At 43.1% G+C, this 11,885-nt stretch overlaps 1 protein-coding gene across 1 annotated transcript in view; it reads right to left on the reverse strand.

Moving 5' to 3' along the window:
* LOC111861962 (neprilysin-11-like) overlaps positions 1 to 11,885 on the reverse strand; it is a 60,719-nt gene that overhangs the window by 23,385 nt on the left and 25,449 nt on the right. Inside the window, exons 3-8 of the mRNA XM_033750519.1 lie at positions 10,307 to 10,385; positions 8,924 to 9,030; positions 8,086 to 8,142; positions 4,601 to 4,762; positions 3,165 to 3,248; positions 1,540 to 1,786 (exon numbers count right to left, since the gene is read on the reverse strand). Coding sequence (XP_033606410.1) covers positions 1,540 to 1,786; positions 3,165 to 3,248; positions 4,601 to 4,762; positions 8,086 to 8,142; positions 8,924 to 9,030; positions 10,307 to 10,385 — 736 coding nt within the window. The remainder of the gene's footprint in view (positions 1 to 1,539; positions 1,787 to 3,164; positions 3,249 to 4,600; positions 4,763 to 8,085; positions 8,143 to 8,923; positions 9,031 to 10,306; positions 10,386 to 11,885) is intronic.

An 11,885-nucleotide genomic window follows, 5' to 3' on the forward strand; every position in this document is an offset into this window, starting at 1 on the left:
TATATACCTCTGAAACGTCGGTAACATTGCCTACATCGATTAGGTGTAATCCTCAGATAACTTAATTAACAAGCAATGGTTAACAGCAGTGAAAGCATAATATCAGTAATGATAAAAATGTTTGAGTCCCGACTTTAATGGTTACAGTTGGCAACTTTAATAATTTTAAACTCGTTGAGATAGTAAACAGGTTATTTCTACGGAAAGAAATCTCTTCTTGAGCAATAGATAATTATTCCGGTTATTAATAATCGCGCCATCATTTATGGAACACGCAGGTGCATTACTCTCTGCCGCAGGTTACTAAACACAATGTGCTTTTTATATTAACTGCTCTAATGTCGTCGGGACAAAACAAACTTAAATGGCGTGTCAAGCTGTTAATTTGCTCTGCTTCCACGCTCGTTTTCTTGTTCAGACCTGGAGCTGGAGGCGACATACCTATATTCCTCCGAAACGTCAGTAGACTTTCAACGGACTAAATGGTGTTACGTCCCAGAAGATAGAACTCTTCTTAATATAATTTTATTTGCGAATTCACCAGATATCAAAAGCAAAGTTTCCGTAATTAAATATATTATCCCTTACTGTTTTTTATTGCTACTGGTGTGGGACTAAGTCTGTTGTACTGCGGCCACTTCTGGCCTATTGTACCAGCCCCAGATGATAGGTGAGGGTGATTGTGGAGCAATTGGTGGAATGAAGATTGGCAGGGGAAAACGAAGTACTCGGAGAAAACCTGCCTCAGCGCCACTTTCTCCACCATAAATCTCACTTGACCAGACCCGGGATCGAACCCGGGCCGCCGCGGTGGGAAGCCAGCGACTAACCGCTTGAGCTATGGCGCGGCCTTTATTCCTTACTTACTTACTCATGGAACTGAACCCTTCAGGAGGAGCTGCCAATTCTGCAGCTACTCAAGAATTTCCCAGAATTTTAAGGAACCTGAAGGCTCATTACCGTGTTCACAAGAGCCCTTCAACGGTCCATATCATGATCCAGATCAATCCAATCCATACCATCCCATCCTAGCTCTTTAAGATCCATTTTAATATTTTCCACCCACCTACGCCTTGGTCTTCTTCCCAGCGGTCTCTTTCCTTCTGTTTTTCCCACCAATATCCTATACGCATTCCTCGTCTCCCCCATTCGTGCTACATGTCCTGCCCACCTCATCCTATTTGACTTGATCGTTCTAAATATATTATTCCTTATGGATATTATTACTCGTAGATGCATAAAGATAAAAAGACGGACTGTTACGGGAAGACAAATTTGTACTCAGATACTCTGGCATGCACCTAACACATGTACCGCTTAAGGTCGAAAATTGCAACACCTTTTCTCACACGAACGCTTTCATACCGTATGTCTGTTGCGCCAGGAAAGATGCCATTTACATAGCAATGATCATAATCAGTTTTGCAGATATTGCATCTGAATCCGGACGTATGGGTCTAAAATCTAAGACAAAAATTTCTACATATCGATTATTATGCCTTGAAAGATAATTGATTTGTCTCGATAGAGATATCGTACCCTGGCAAAGGTGACCTGACATCCGGGGTTCCCAGCGTCAGTCTCTGTATGGTGCGGTTCGAGTTCTGTGGGTATATCGAGAAACCGACCAGTATATCCTGGTAGAGTAGCCGCTTAGTCTTCACAGCTATCGGCACCAAGTTGAAAGGCTCTTGTGTGGCTTCTTTCTGGAGGGAGGGACGAACCTGCATCCCAATGTCCCTCAGGAACTGAAACATTGGCTCCAGGCCTTGCGAGTCCAGCTCGTCTGCAAACAATTTGAAGGAATGCTCGTTAACGTCGGGATAAATGAAATAAGAAGACGCGCTTTACATCTCAAACGCTGTTATCGCAACTACACAAATCCCGAGTTCAACCGCTGTAGTGACTAAAGGGGCTGGACTTTCTGGGTTGTGTCGTGGTATAAAAACAGTAAAGCTATCCCTGTAACAGACCTTGAAGGCCCATAGGGTTGTGAGACGTTGAGGGTCCCACATTATCTAAACAATCGGCTCAAAGATGGCGGTAAGGTAGTCAGCCTTACACGCCGGCCGCGCTTTACTCCCCAGGAAAATTATTTAATTAATTCCTGATATTCATTTCTGTTAGAGGCTGAGTCGACCATGATGCGGCTGGAAGGATTAGGTCAATTGAAAAAATCCAATGACCTCATCAGGACTTGAACACCCGACTTTCCGGCTTGTAGCATAGTGCCTCAACCAACTACGCAACCGCGTGTCCCTGTGTCCTGGTGTACGAAAGAATTTCTCTCTACACTGCTGCCTTGAGAGCGGCAGGCTACGGGCTGGACGGCTTGGGTTCTACTTCCGGCAGGGGCAAGAGATTATTTTCTACTCCACAGCGTCCGGGCAAATTCTAAGGCCCAGCCAGCCTCCAGTATAAAGAGTGCAACAGGCTACTTCCTCTGGGGAAAAGCTGTCGGTGCGTGAAGATGACCACTCGTTTCCATCTAGTACCGAGGTCAAAAACGGTGGATCTATACATCCACTCCTCCATATGTCTCCTTGGTGTAGTATTTAATTATCTAAGCACAGGAACAACTTTACCTTAATGCATTCATATGGACTCTAAGGCCCACCCAATCATGTTCAATGGATACTGTGGAGCCAGAGTAACAGCCATTACTAGGTAACGATTGTATAATAGGCAAGAAAGAAGTAACTGTTAGAAGCGGTGTTTTCTGTGCGGTCCGTGCCGAGACTATATAACGAGGACAATCTGCCATTACGAGAGAGTGCTGAGACGGCAGTTAGAAGAGTACGAGTTTGGTGGGAAGTGGCTGCCGGCCTACGAGGACGTGAGCCCGTGAGCAGAGAAATGTTCACTGTTCGAAGATGTTACCAAGCAGCGCAGTGAATACCGTGACTGCGTCTGATAGTGATTTGCAAAGAGTAGTCACGTCGTCTGTGTTAAAGTGTCCAATAAGCCAGATTACCAATCCAAACCCCGTCTATGGCCATTCAATCACATGACAAATCAGGTAGACCTGTTGCTCTTGAATCTAGAATTATATCATGTAGTAAAGTATTTCACTCGGTTGAAGTGCGTCAGTTCTCTCCTTACACTCGCTTAAGCTCACAGTAATCATGGACAGATGTGAACGGTAAGTTTGCACCAGAGCTCACCTGTATTCATGCACGACATGTACATGATCCTGGCCTGTGTGACTGGAAGTGGTTCATTCTCAGAGCCATTCTTTTGCAAATTATCTGAAACCACACAAACATATCGGTTGCATATTACAGCCATTTTACAGAGATTTATGTCAACACGTTTACTTATTCACTCACTCCATCTCCTGTCTTTGAGCTGTGGGGACTTTGTTCTGTATCCTTTCGGGGCGTGTTGATAAAACAGCCGTATATACTGCATTTACAGTTCGATTCCCAGAGGAGGCATGAGAAATTTCTTTACTCCACAGCATCCAGACACGTTTTGGGGCCCACCCAAGCTCCTGTTAAATTGGTATCGCTTTTCTCCGGGGGTAGAGTGGCCGAGGCGTGTAGTTGGCCAATCACCTTCGTCGCACACCAAGACTAAGAATAATTGACTTATGTCTCTACATCCCCATACTTCTTCACGACGTGTGCTTAATTAAATAAGCAGAGGGACAACTTTACCTTTTGTAATTAAATTATGGTATTATTTTCAAATGCCGATCACAGTGACCGCGCGGTCTGAAGCATGAACTATCTCCGCTTGCTCAAACGCTGGGATCGTGGGTTTGAATTCCACTCAAGGCATGTATATCTGTGTGCCTTTATTCTGTATGTAGGTAGCAGCTTGGCGATGGGCTGCTCACCCGTCCAAAGAGTTCCACTGACTGTGCATAGGATTAAAAAACTGAAAACGCGGCCAAGGTTCAACAAAGGGCTGTAGGGCCGCAGATAGTTTCCCAATTCACAAGTGCTTCTTTCAGCTACGAGCCCAGGCATAAACCACCAAATCACAATAAGGGTAGGTCTGGCCGAATGACACCTATCAGAAAGTTCTATCACTGGCCTCGGGTTCGCTTCTTCAAGTGTTTATTTCTTGTCACAATTGGTAGTCTTGTATACAATCAACATATACACAGAGTTTCCCTTACCACGTCAATAAGGCCGCGCCATAGCTCAAGAGGTTAGTCAGTGGCTTCCCACAGCGGCGTCTCGGGTTCGATCCCGTGTCTGGTCAAGTGAGATTTGTGGTGCACAAAGTGGCGCTGGGTCAGGTTTTCTCCGAGTACTTCGGTTTCCCCTGCCATTCTTCATTCCACCAATTTCTCCACAGTCACCCTCACCTGTCGTCTAGGGGCTGGTACAATAGGCCAGAAGTGACCGCAGTACAAGGGACTTAGTCCCAGTCCCACTACCAATAAAAAAATACCACGTCAATAAGCAGAACATGAGGGTTACCATCCGTGTACTAGCCTCTACTTCGGCCCATCACGTGTTTCCTTATTATTACAGTTGATAGGACCGAGCATAATTAACACGACTTCAAAATGCCCTTCCTCTCGTCAAGAAGGAGAACTTGAGGGTGTCTATCCGCATTTCACCCGTCACGAAATGTTGGTGCTTGCCTCGAATTCTCCTCATCACGTGCTGTGTGCGCTCAGCGAACCAGTTGTGCTCGATAGCGGTGTCAGGGGTCGGATGCTCTTCGGCCCAATTGCCGCATGTGAAGGTGTAGAAGTCCTCACATGGATCCACGGCCTTGTCCATGGACTGCAAGATGTTGGCGGCTGCAACAAGCACAAACAGTGTAATGAGGAACCCACATGAAAGCCAAATTTGCATGGGAGTACTCTTCAAGCGCGTAAACTAAATGGGATAAAAAGACATATTTACGCCTCTTAAGATAATCTAATTTTATGCTCTTATTATTGCAGTAAAATTAGCATAACTATAAAAATATATAAAATTGCATTTCACTGAAGTCATAGTATAAAATATATAGCCCTCTCTAAGCATGAATTTTGTCTATACAACATGTAAAAGTTAAGATTTATCACAATTACAAGGAAAATCTCTAAATGTTACACGTGGAAATAGTCGAAGTTTTATATATGAACCACAGGAAACACACACACACACACAAAGGAAAAAAAAGGTTTTGTGGGCTAGCGGGAGATTTTCTTTTTAAGGTGAAAGTATGTGGTATAAATAGTAACCACAGCGCTTTGAAGAGTTAAACATCCTTTTATGAGAAATTTAAATTCAGCTTCTCCCAGTCTCGTTTTGCAAAACGATTCTATAATTTCCCCGTGTTCCATTTTTGTTATATGATCGAGGTAGAAATTTAATTTCTAAAATGCCTATTCGATCTGTTGTCACCTTGGGACAAGCATCATCAGTTTTTTACATACCAGACAAGTAGGTCTTAAAATGATCACTGATAGAAAGATTAAAAACTGATTTTGTCTCATTTTATTTTGATTTTAGGAGAAAGGGGAATGAGCTGTGTCAGTATGCAGTGCTGATGGGAACAAATGTCATATTTTTCAACATTTTAATCTGCAAATCTTAATAGAAAAGCCGTTTTAGCACCCCAGGCATAAATGCGTGAGTAATATTCAAATAATTTTCAAGATGAAGAATGAAGATTGTGGGCTCGATTGAACTTCCTCGGACGTAGATGGCAAGTAAGAACGGATATCACAATAAATCTTAAAGAAGTGGGGGGGAAGGCATGAACTGTATTTAATTGTCTTAAGATATAGTCCAATGGCAGCACACACATGCAGAAACCTTTTATCTTAAACAACTCCAACTGCTGGAAGTAGTGTTGTTTTGTCGAAGAAAAAAATATATATTATTATTATCTTTTAGACTTTGTAAAGGGTGGCGAATTTATTGATAAGCTAAGTGACCGTAAGATTCTGAAGGCGGACTTTGCTCTACAGATGTAACTATTTGCATGCAATCAAAACTTCTGGTGCGCCCGTTTGTGCTAGTCCACGTTGATTTTTCTTACTTCATAAGTCTTCAGTTTTATCTTATGTTAAATTCTGACGCTTTATTTGTTACATTACGAGTGGCTGCAAATTCATTTTATAATATCGAATTTCATAGTTTCCTTTCAACTTAAGGTTCTCTGGTTCAATTCCAAAATACTGTTTGCGGGATAGCATGTTGCACGCTATTCCTTCTCCCATACAGAATATTCATAGCCGAATATCTGTGTCATCAGCTTCGCAGCTTTGCTTCCTATCGTATTCTTCCACGCCCACTTCGCTACTCCTCATCTTTAATGTGAATAACTTGCAAGCAACAGCAGGCCGGTAGGACTGCGGCATGAATTCAAAGCGATAAGCTCAAAGTAGATATTAATCTTCTTATTTTCTTAAGAAATATGAGGCATTCTCTTGCTCTTTATAGAATAAGGTTAGAATGAGAATTCTGTTCTGCATATTCATGTAAGCACCACACCACTGAAATCCTTGTGGGTTGAAGAGCCTCTGGCATCCTTTCGATGTGGCACGAAGTGGACCCCTGACACTTGATAGACTTGAAGGCTTTTTCTTTGCCTCTGCCATTATTCGAACCCAGATTGTCCATATGTTATTTTTTCCTTGGCACTACAGCCCCAGTGGGCCTAGGCCTACCTCCATGAACTTCTCCGTTCACTTCTAGATCTTACACATTCGGTAGGACTCGCTTCCGAGCGAGCGAAGACAGTGCTTGCCTAGACCGCTCGGCTACCGTGACCGGCTGTCCATATGTTAGCAAATACGAGTATTATTCTTAGTGGAGTGAGACTGAGTCCACTTGGTACTGTGGCCAAAACTGGCTTATTGTACCAGTCCCAAATGGTAGATGACGGTGATACTGGAACAACTGGTGGAATGAAGGTTTGCAGAAGGAACCCGAAGTAGTCCGAAAAAACCTGCAGCACCCCTTTATCCACAGTAAATCCCACGTAACCAGACACGGGCTCTAACCCGGGTCGCCGCGGTGGGAAGCCAGCGACTAGTCGCCTGAGCTATGGCACGGCCCAGATATTAGCCTATATTTGGGGACTATTCTTTTGGCCATTCAAGGTCATTCCATGACCTCCCACTACCGGTCTATAGAGCTACCCCTCGCTCTAAGGACAGAGTTTCAAGGAGGAGAAAACTGTGGTGGCGTGGATGAAGGGGCGTTGACCTTGATCGGCCAAAGGAAATATCCTGGACTGTAATCAATATATGACTGACCTATCTCAACGTTTCCCTTAATATGTACTTGTACATACGTAAAATACGAGTATTACTGAACAGGCATCGATCATAATAAAAAAAAAACAACATTTTACCGATAAGATTAGAGTAGATAAAATTATTTACTGAATGTTCGGGGTGTGGACTTCCATGCAGTAAGTGACGTAAAGCCCCGAGACTTCAGTGCTCAGCTGTGCAGGTCATAACAACAGGGCTCGTCAAGAGAAAGCCATTGTGAGCCTAAGGCTCTCACTGCCATTGATCTGAAGATTGCTGACGTGTGAGATATGACGCCGTGCATTCTTGTAGATCGTTACCATCATTTTGTATGAACGTGCTGTCATCCCCGAAACATTAATATTATATTATATTTATTTATTTATTTGTGTTTAATTAACGACGCTGTCAGTAGCGTCGAAGTTGATTTCTGAAATGAAAAGGACATGCCTGGAAGCGGTCTTCGCCAATTGGAGGTACCTTCCTGATATCTGTCGGCAGGGACTGAGAAAGGTCACAATGAAGTTCAGTGAAGATAGTATGTGTTCCAGTCGAGATTCGAACCAAGGCACCTCTGGAATATAAGTATGTATCGCTACCTCTTGAGCCATTTTGTTCAGAAAAGTTGGTAACGAGCTACCAGACTACATGGAGTTACGAGACGATAGCAGTCTTAAAGAAAACAGAAGGTCGTATTCTCAGTTCCCACGTATCGCATGATATCCTTGACTTTATCCATAACTCCTATTCACTCATGACTCGAGCCCCATCGTTGCACAACCCACATGAACAAGCGTTTGTATGAATGCTGGAGGATGTTTATCTACATGCTTCTGTGTTGAGCATGTTCCTCCTTACAGCAAACTCACCTGACCGGATGCAGTCAACAGAGTCGCATGTTCGGACACCAGCTTCATGCCGGGAGTCTAGAAAAGATAGACAGCTTAACAGTTTTCATCCTACACACATTAGCACTGTGAACACACTCTACATTGAATAAATGAATGAATGCATAAGGGGTGGGCCATAATAATCCGGCCTTTGCACTGCGACCTTCAACGATCTATTGTGCCTTCGCTTTTTTATTAACTCTTTAGCAGTCCTCCGAAACGTCGGTTGAAACAAGATCTACACGGCACCACATCCCAGAACACGGCACTCTTCATGTAGTATTTGAGGTTCCCACAGAAGTCGTTATGAAGAGTTCTGTCTTCTGGCGTATAGAGCCATGTAGTTCGTTGAAAGCTAACGGACATTGCTTCCAAACTGTTTTCCTGCTTGGTTTATTCTTCGACACTAAAGAAGGAAACGAAATCTCCCTCCTTAACATCGACTGACGATCACCAGACTGCATAGTGTTATGTTCCATAAGATTGAATTCTTCCGTAAGAAATCTACGAACAAGTGTCTTCATTCTCCTAAGGAAGTTATGAGTTTCGTGACATCAATTAAATAATTAACTCCCTTACTCTGTAAGCAGCGAAATACGGGTTGAGAGGCAAAGCCCACAATTTTAAGGCGAAGGGTATGAATAAGTGTTTCCGTGTCAGTAACATACACGTAAATGTTGTCTTTAATTCAGTTAAGTTTCACGAAATACTGATATCAGGTTTACAAACATTTTCAGGTGCATTACGCTATGCAGTCTGTGCGGAACGCTAGAAGCAGTTTAGATTCTTGCTGCTTGAGATTTCTACGTCAACTTACACTGGTAAGAGACTACAGCCAGGGCGACTATCAGTGCGACGCTGAGAAGAAACGCCGCGACCAGTAACACCAATAGGCGACGCTCAGACTGCGGCCTTCTCCTGTAACTGTGTGACAAGCATAACACACATGTGTTGGTGATGAAACGGTGGAGTCGCATCAAACGCGCATTTAACTTGCGAGAATTCAACAATATGCTCTCGCTAAAATAAAAATTTCAGTAGCGCGGGCGATTCGTCTACGGCTCGTTCCCCGTCAACGAAGTCAGTCCCTGCGTCTTTCTTGAATCATCGCGAAGTATTTGTAGGATTTGAGGTTCTCACCGCGGTGGTCATCAAGATAACTATGTTCTGGGATACAACGCAGTGCAGTCCGTTGAAGGTTAACTGAAGAGCGCTGCTTGTCACCTGTTTTCAAGCTGGGTTATTGATCCGCTTATTCTTCGACCCTGAAAATGACACTTTCCACCGAAACGTCAGATGAATTTCAACGGGCTACACGGCGTTATATTCTAGAATATAGCACTTTGGATCACTCGATGTCACCTCCACGTGACAGCCCTCAGTGCCAAGAGAACCCTGAACTCCAATTTGCAAATAAATTTCTATAAAGAAACATATATAATAGGCTTCAATTAAAATTAGGTCACCCAGTTTCAGCGTTTAGCTCCAGCGACAAAATTTTCAGTTCATAATTTTCATTTGAAATATATAACGAAACTTTTACTTTAGATTAAAGAATATTTATACACCTTAACAGCTAATACGCAAAGTTTAGTTGTGTAATTAGAATATCATTTCTTGTTACTAAATTTATAGGTTTACATTTTGAGGTCTCAGGATAAAACATCGAAAGTCAGTTCTACTTAGACGAAAATCTTCGTGAAATTGATCAAGTCTGTGCAATCTATTTAAGAAAGTTAAAGCTGATCCTGTAACAGTCCGTGGAGGTCCATAAGATTGTGAGACGTCGAGGTTCCCACATTTTCTAGACAATCGGTTCATAGATGGCGGTAAGGTTGTCAGCCTTACGCACCACCGCACTTTACCCCCAGGAAGATTCCTGGTACTCATTTCTGTTAAGACTATAAGTCGACCCGAGGGACATAGTGCGGCTGGAAGAATTAGGTCAATTCAAAGCCCAATGGCCCCATTAGAACTCGCACCTGCGACCTTCCGGCTTGTGACATAGTGCCTCAATCCACTACGTTTCAGCATGCCCCCTTGCGAACTACGTACATATGCCAGAACTATATTTTGCGATAAGCAATTCAAAAACAATTTTGCATGTTGTTTACTCGATTTCGCAGTGTTATGAATTGCATAAACTGTGGAGGAGAGTCGTGATTAAGTAATTTCCTCGGGAGGCACTGTTGGTACTTACAAGGCTCCTCTGGATGCAACAGCGACAAGGTGGTTATTACTGAACGTCTCGGAGATGGACAAGGTAGCAGACGTAACACCTGAAAAGTACGTAAATAAATCATGAATCATGAGAAGGTAAAATATGAAGATCTTGTGTATTTATTTCTTAAGCTTTTTTTTATTGCTAGTGGGGTGGGACTGAGTCCCTTGTACTGTGGTCACTTCTGGCCTATTTTACCAGCCCCAGATGATAGGTGAGGGTAATTCTGGAGCGATTGGTGTAATGAAGATTGGCATGGGAAACTGAAGTACTCGGAGAAAAACTGCCACAGCGCCGCTTTGTCCACCATAGATCCCACTTGACCAGACCCGGGATCGAACCCGGGCCGTCACTGTGGGAAGCCAGCGACTAACCGCTTGAGCTATGGCGCGGCCCTTCTTAAGCTTCATTGAACTGCTCTGACTTCCAAAAATTTTGATGAAATCTAAATATTAAAATGAAGATAAACGCAGTCTGAGTTATCTCTGTGCTTAACTAATAAAGTATCCTGCCACGAAGACGTATGGGAGAGTTGGTGTATAAATCCATGTATTCATGACCTCGGCATTAGGTGGAGGTGAATGGTCGGCTTTACTCCGCTTTATCCCCGAGGAAAGAGTCACCGGTACCCATTGGATGGGACGGTGGGGACGACTTAGAGAAGCGAAAATTCTTGACCCTACCGGGACTCGAGCTTCGATTCTTCGGCTGTTCAACCCGAAGGCAGTCGATATACGGACTGCGCTATTCAGGTTCTAGAGTGAAGTATGAAAGTGCTATAAGGAATGAGTTCTTCTACAGTTCCTCTGTTCTGGTCAAAATCATAACCCTGCGATTACGCCTGTAAACCCCATCACGTTCAGCAAATACATTTAATCTGCACTTCGTATCAATTACTAGATTATTACAGGCCAATTTTATATATTTTTTTATTTTTATTGGAGTTCTAAATATAATTAGAGTTGAATTATTGAATCTTTGTTGAATTGAAGAATTCTGCTGGTTTGCTGATGTATATTTATGCACTGACAGGGCCTCTTCAACATTTGATAGATAACAGTCGTTTGTCATGCGGCAGTTAATTCCTACCAAGTCCTTTCACGTCGTGTGAAAGGACAGCCGCTTCGGCGCTGCTACTGTGCCTGTCTTCTTTTGAAAAGAAGATTAATCTCTAAATTGAAATGAAGATAATTATTCAGGCAACTCCATTACACACAAACTGTTTGAAGCTAAAGACGTTTATGTTATAAATTATGGTATTTAGGCTGATAACCACCGGGCTCTTCTGTAAGAACCTCACACATTGTTAGGCCAGATGTGTATAATGCAGACCAACATACGGGTAAGTGTCTGAAAGAGACCTGCCCGAACAAATGTGTTCAGCCTTCCATGCAGTATACAAGCCGACAATATACGTATATAAACCGCTTGTCTTAACTAAAAGTTTATGATGTAAGATTTGAGGTCTTCACAGAGGTAACTATGAAGAATGCTGTCTTATGGGATGTGGTGCCGTGTAGATCTTGTGTGAACCGAAGTTTCGGAAGGAAGTATTGCC

This window comes from Cryptotermes secundus, unplaced genomic scaffold (assembly GCF_002891405.2).
Source record: "Cryptotermes secundus unplaced genomic scaffold, Csec_1.0 scaffold181, whole genome shotgun sequence".
NCBI lineage: Eukaryota > Metazoa > Arthropoda > Insecta > Blattodea > Kalotermitidae > Cryptotermes > Cryptotermes secundus.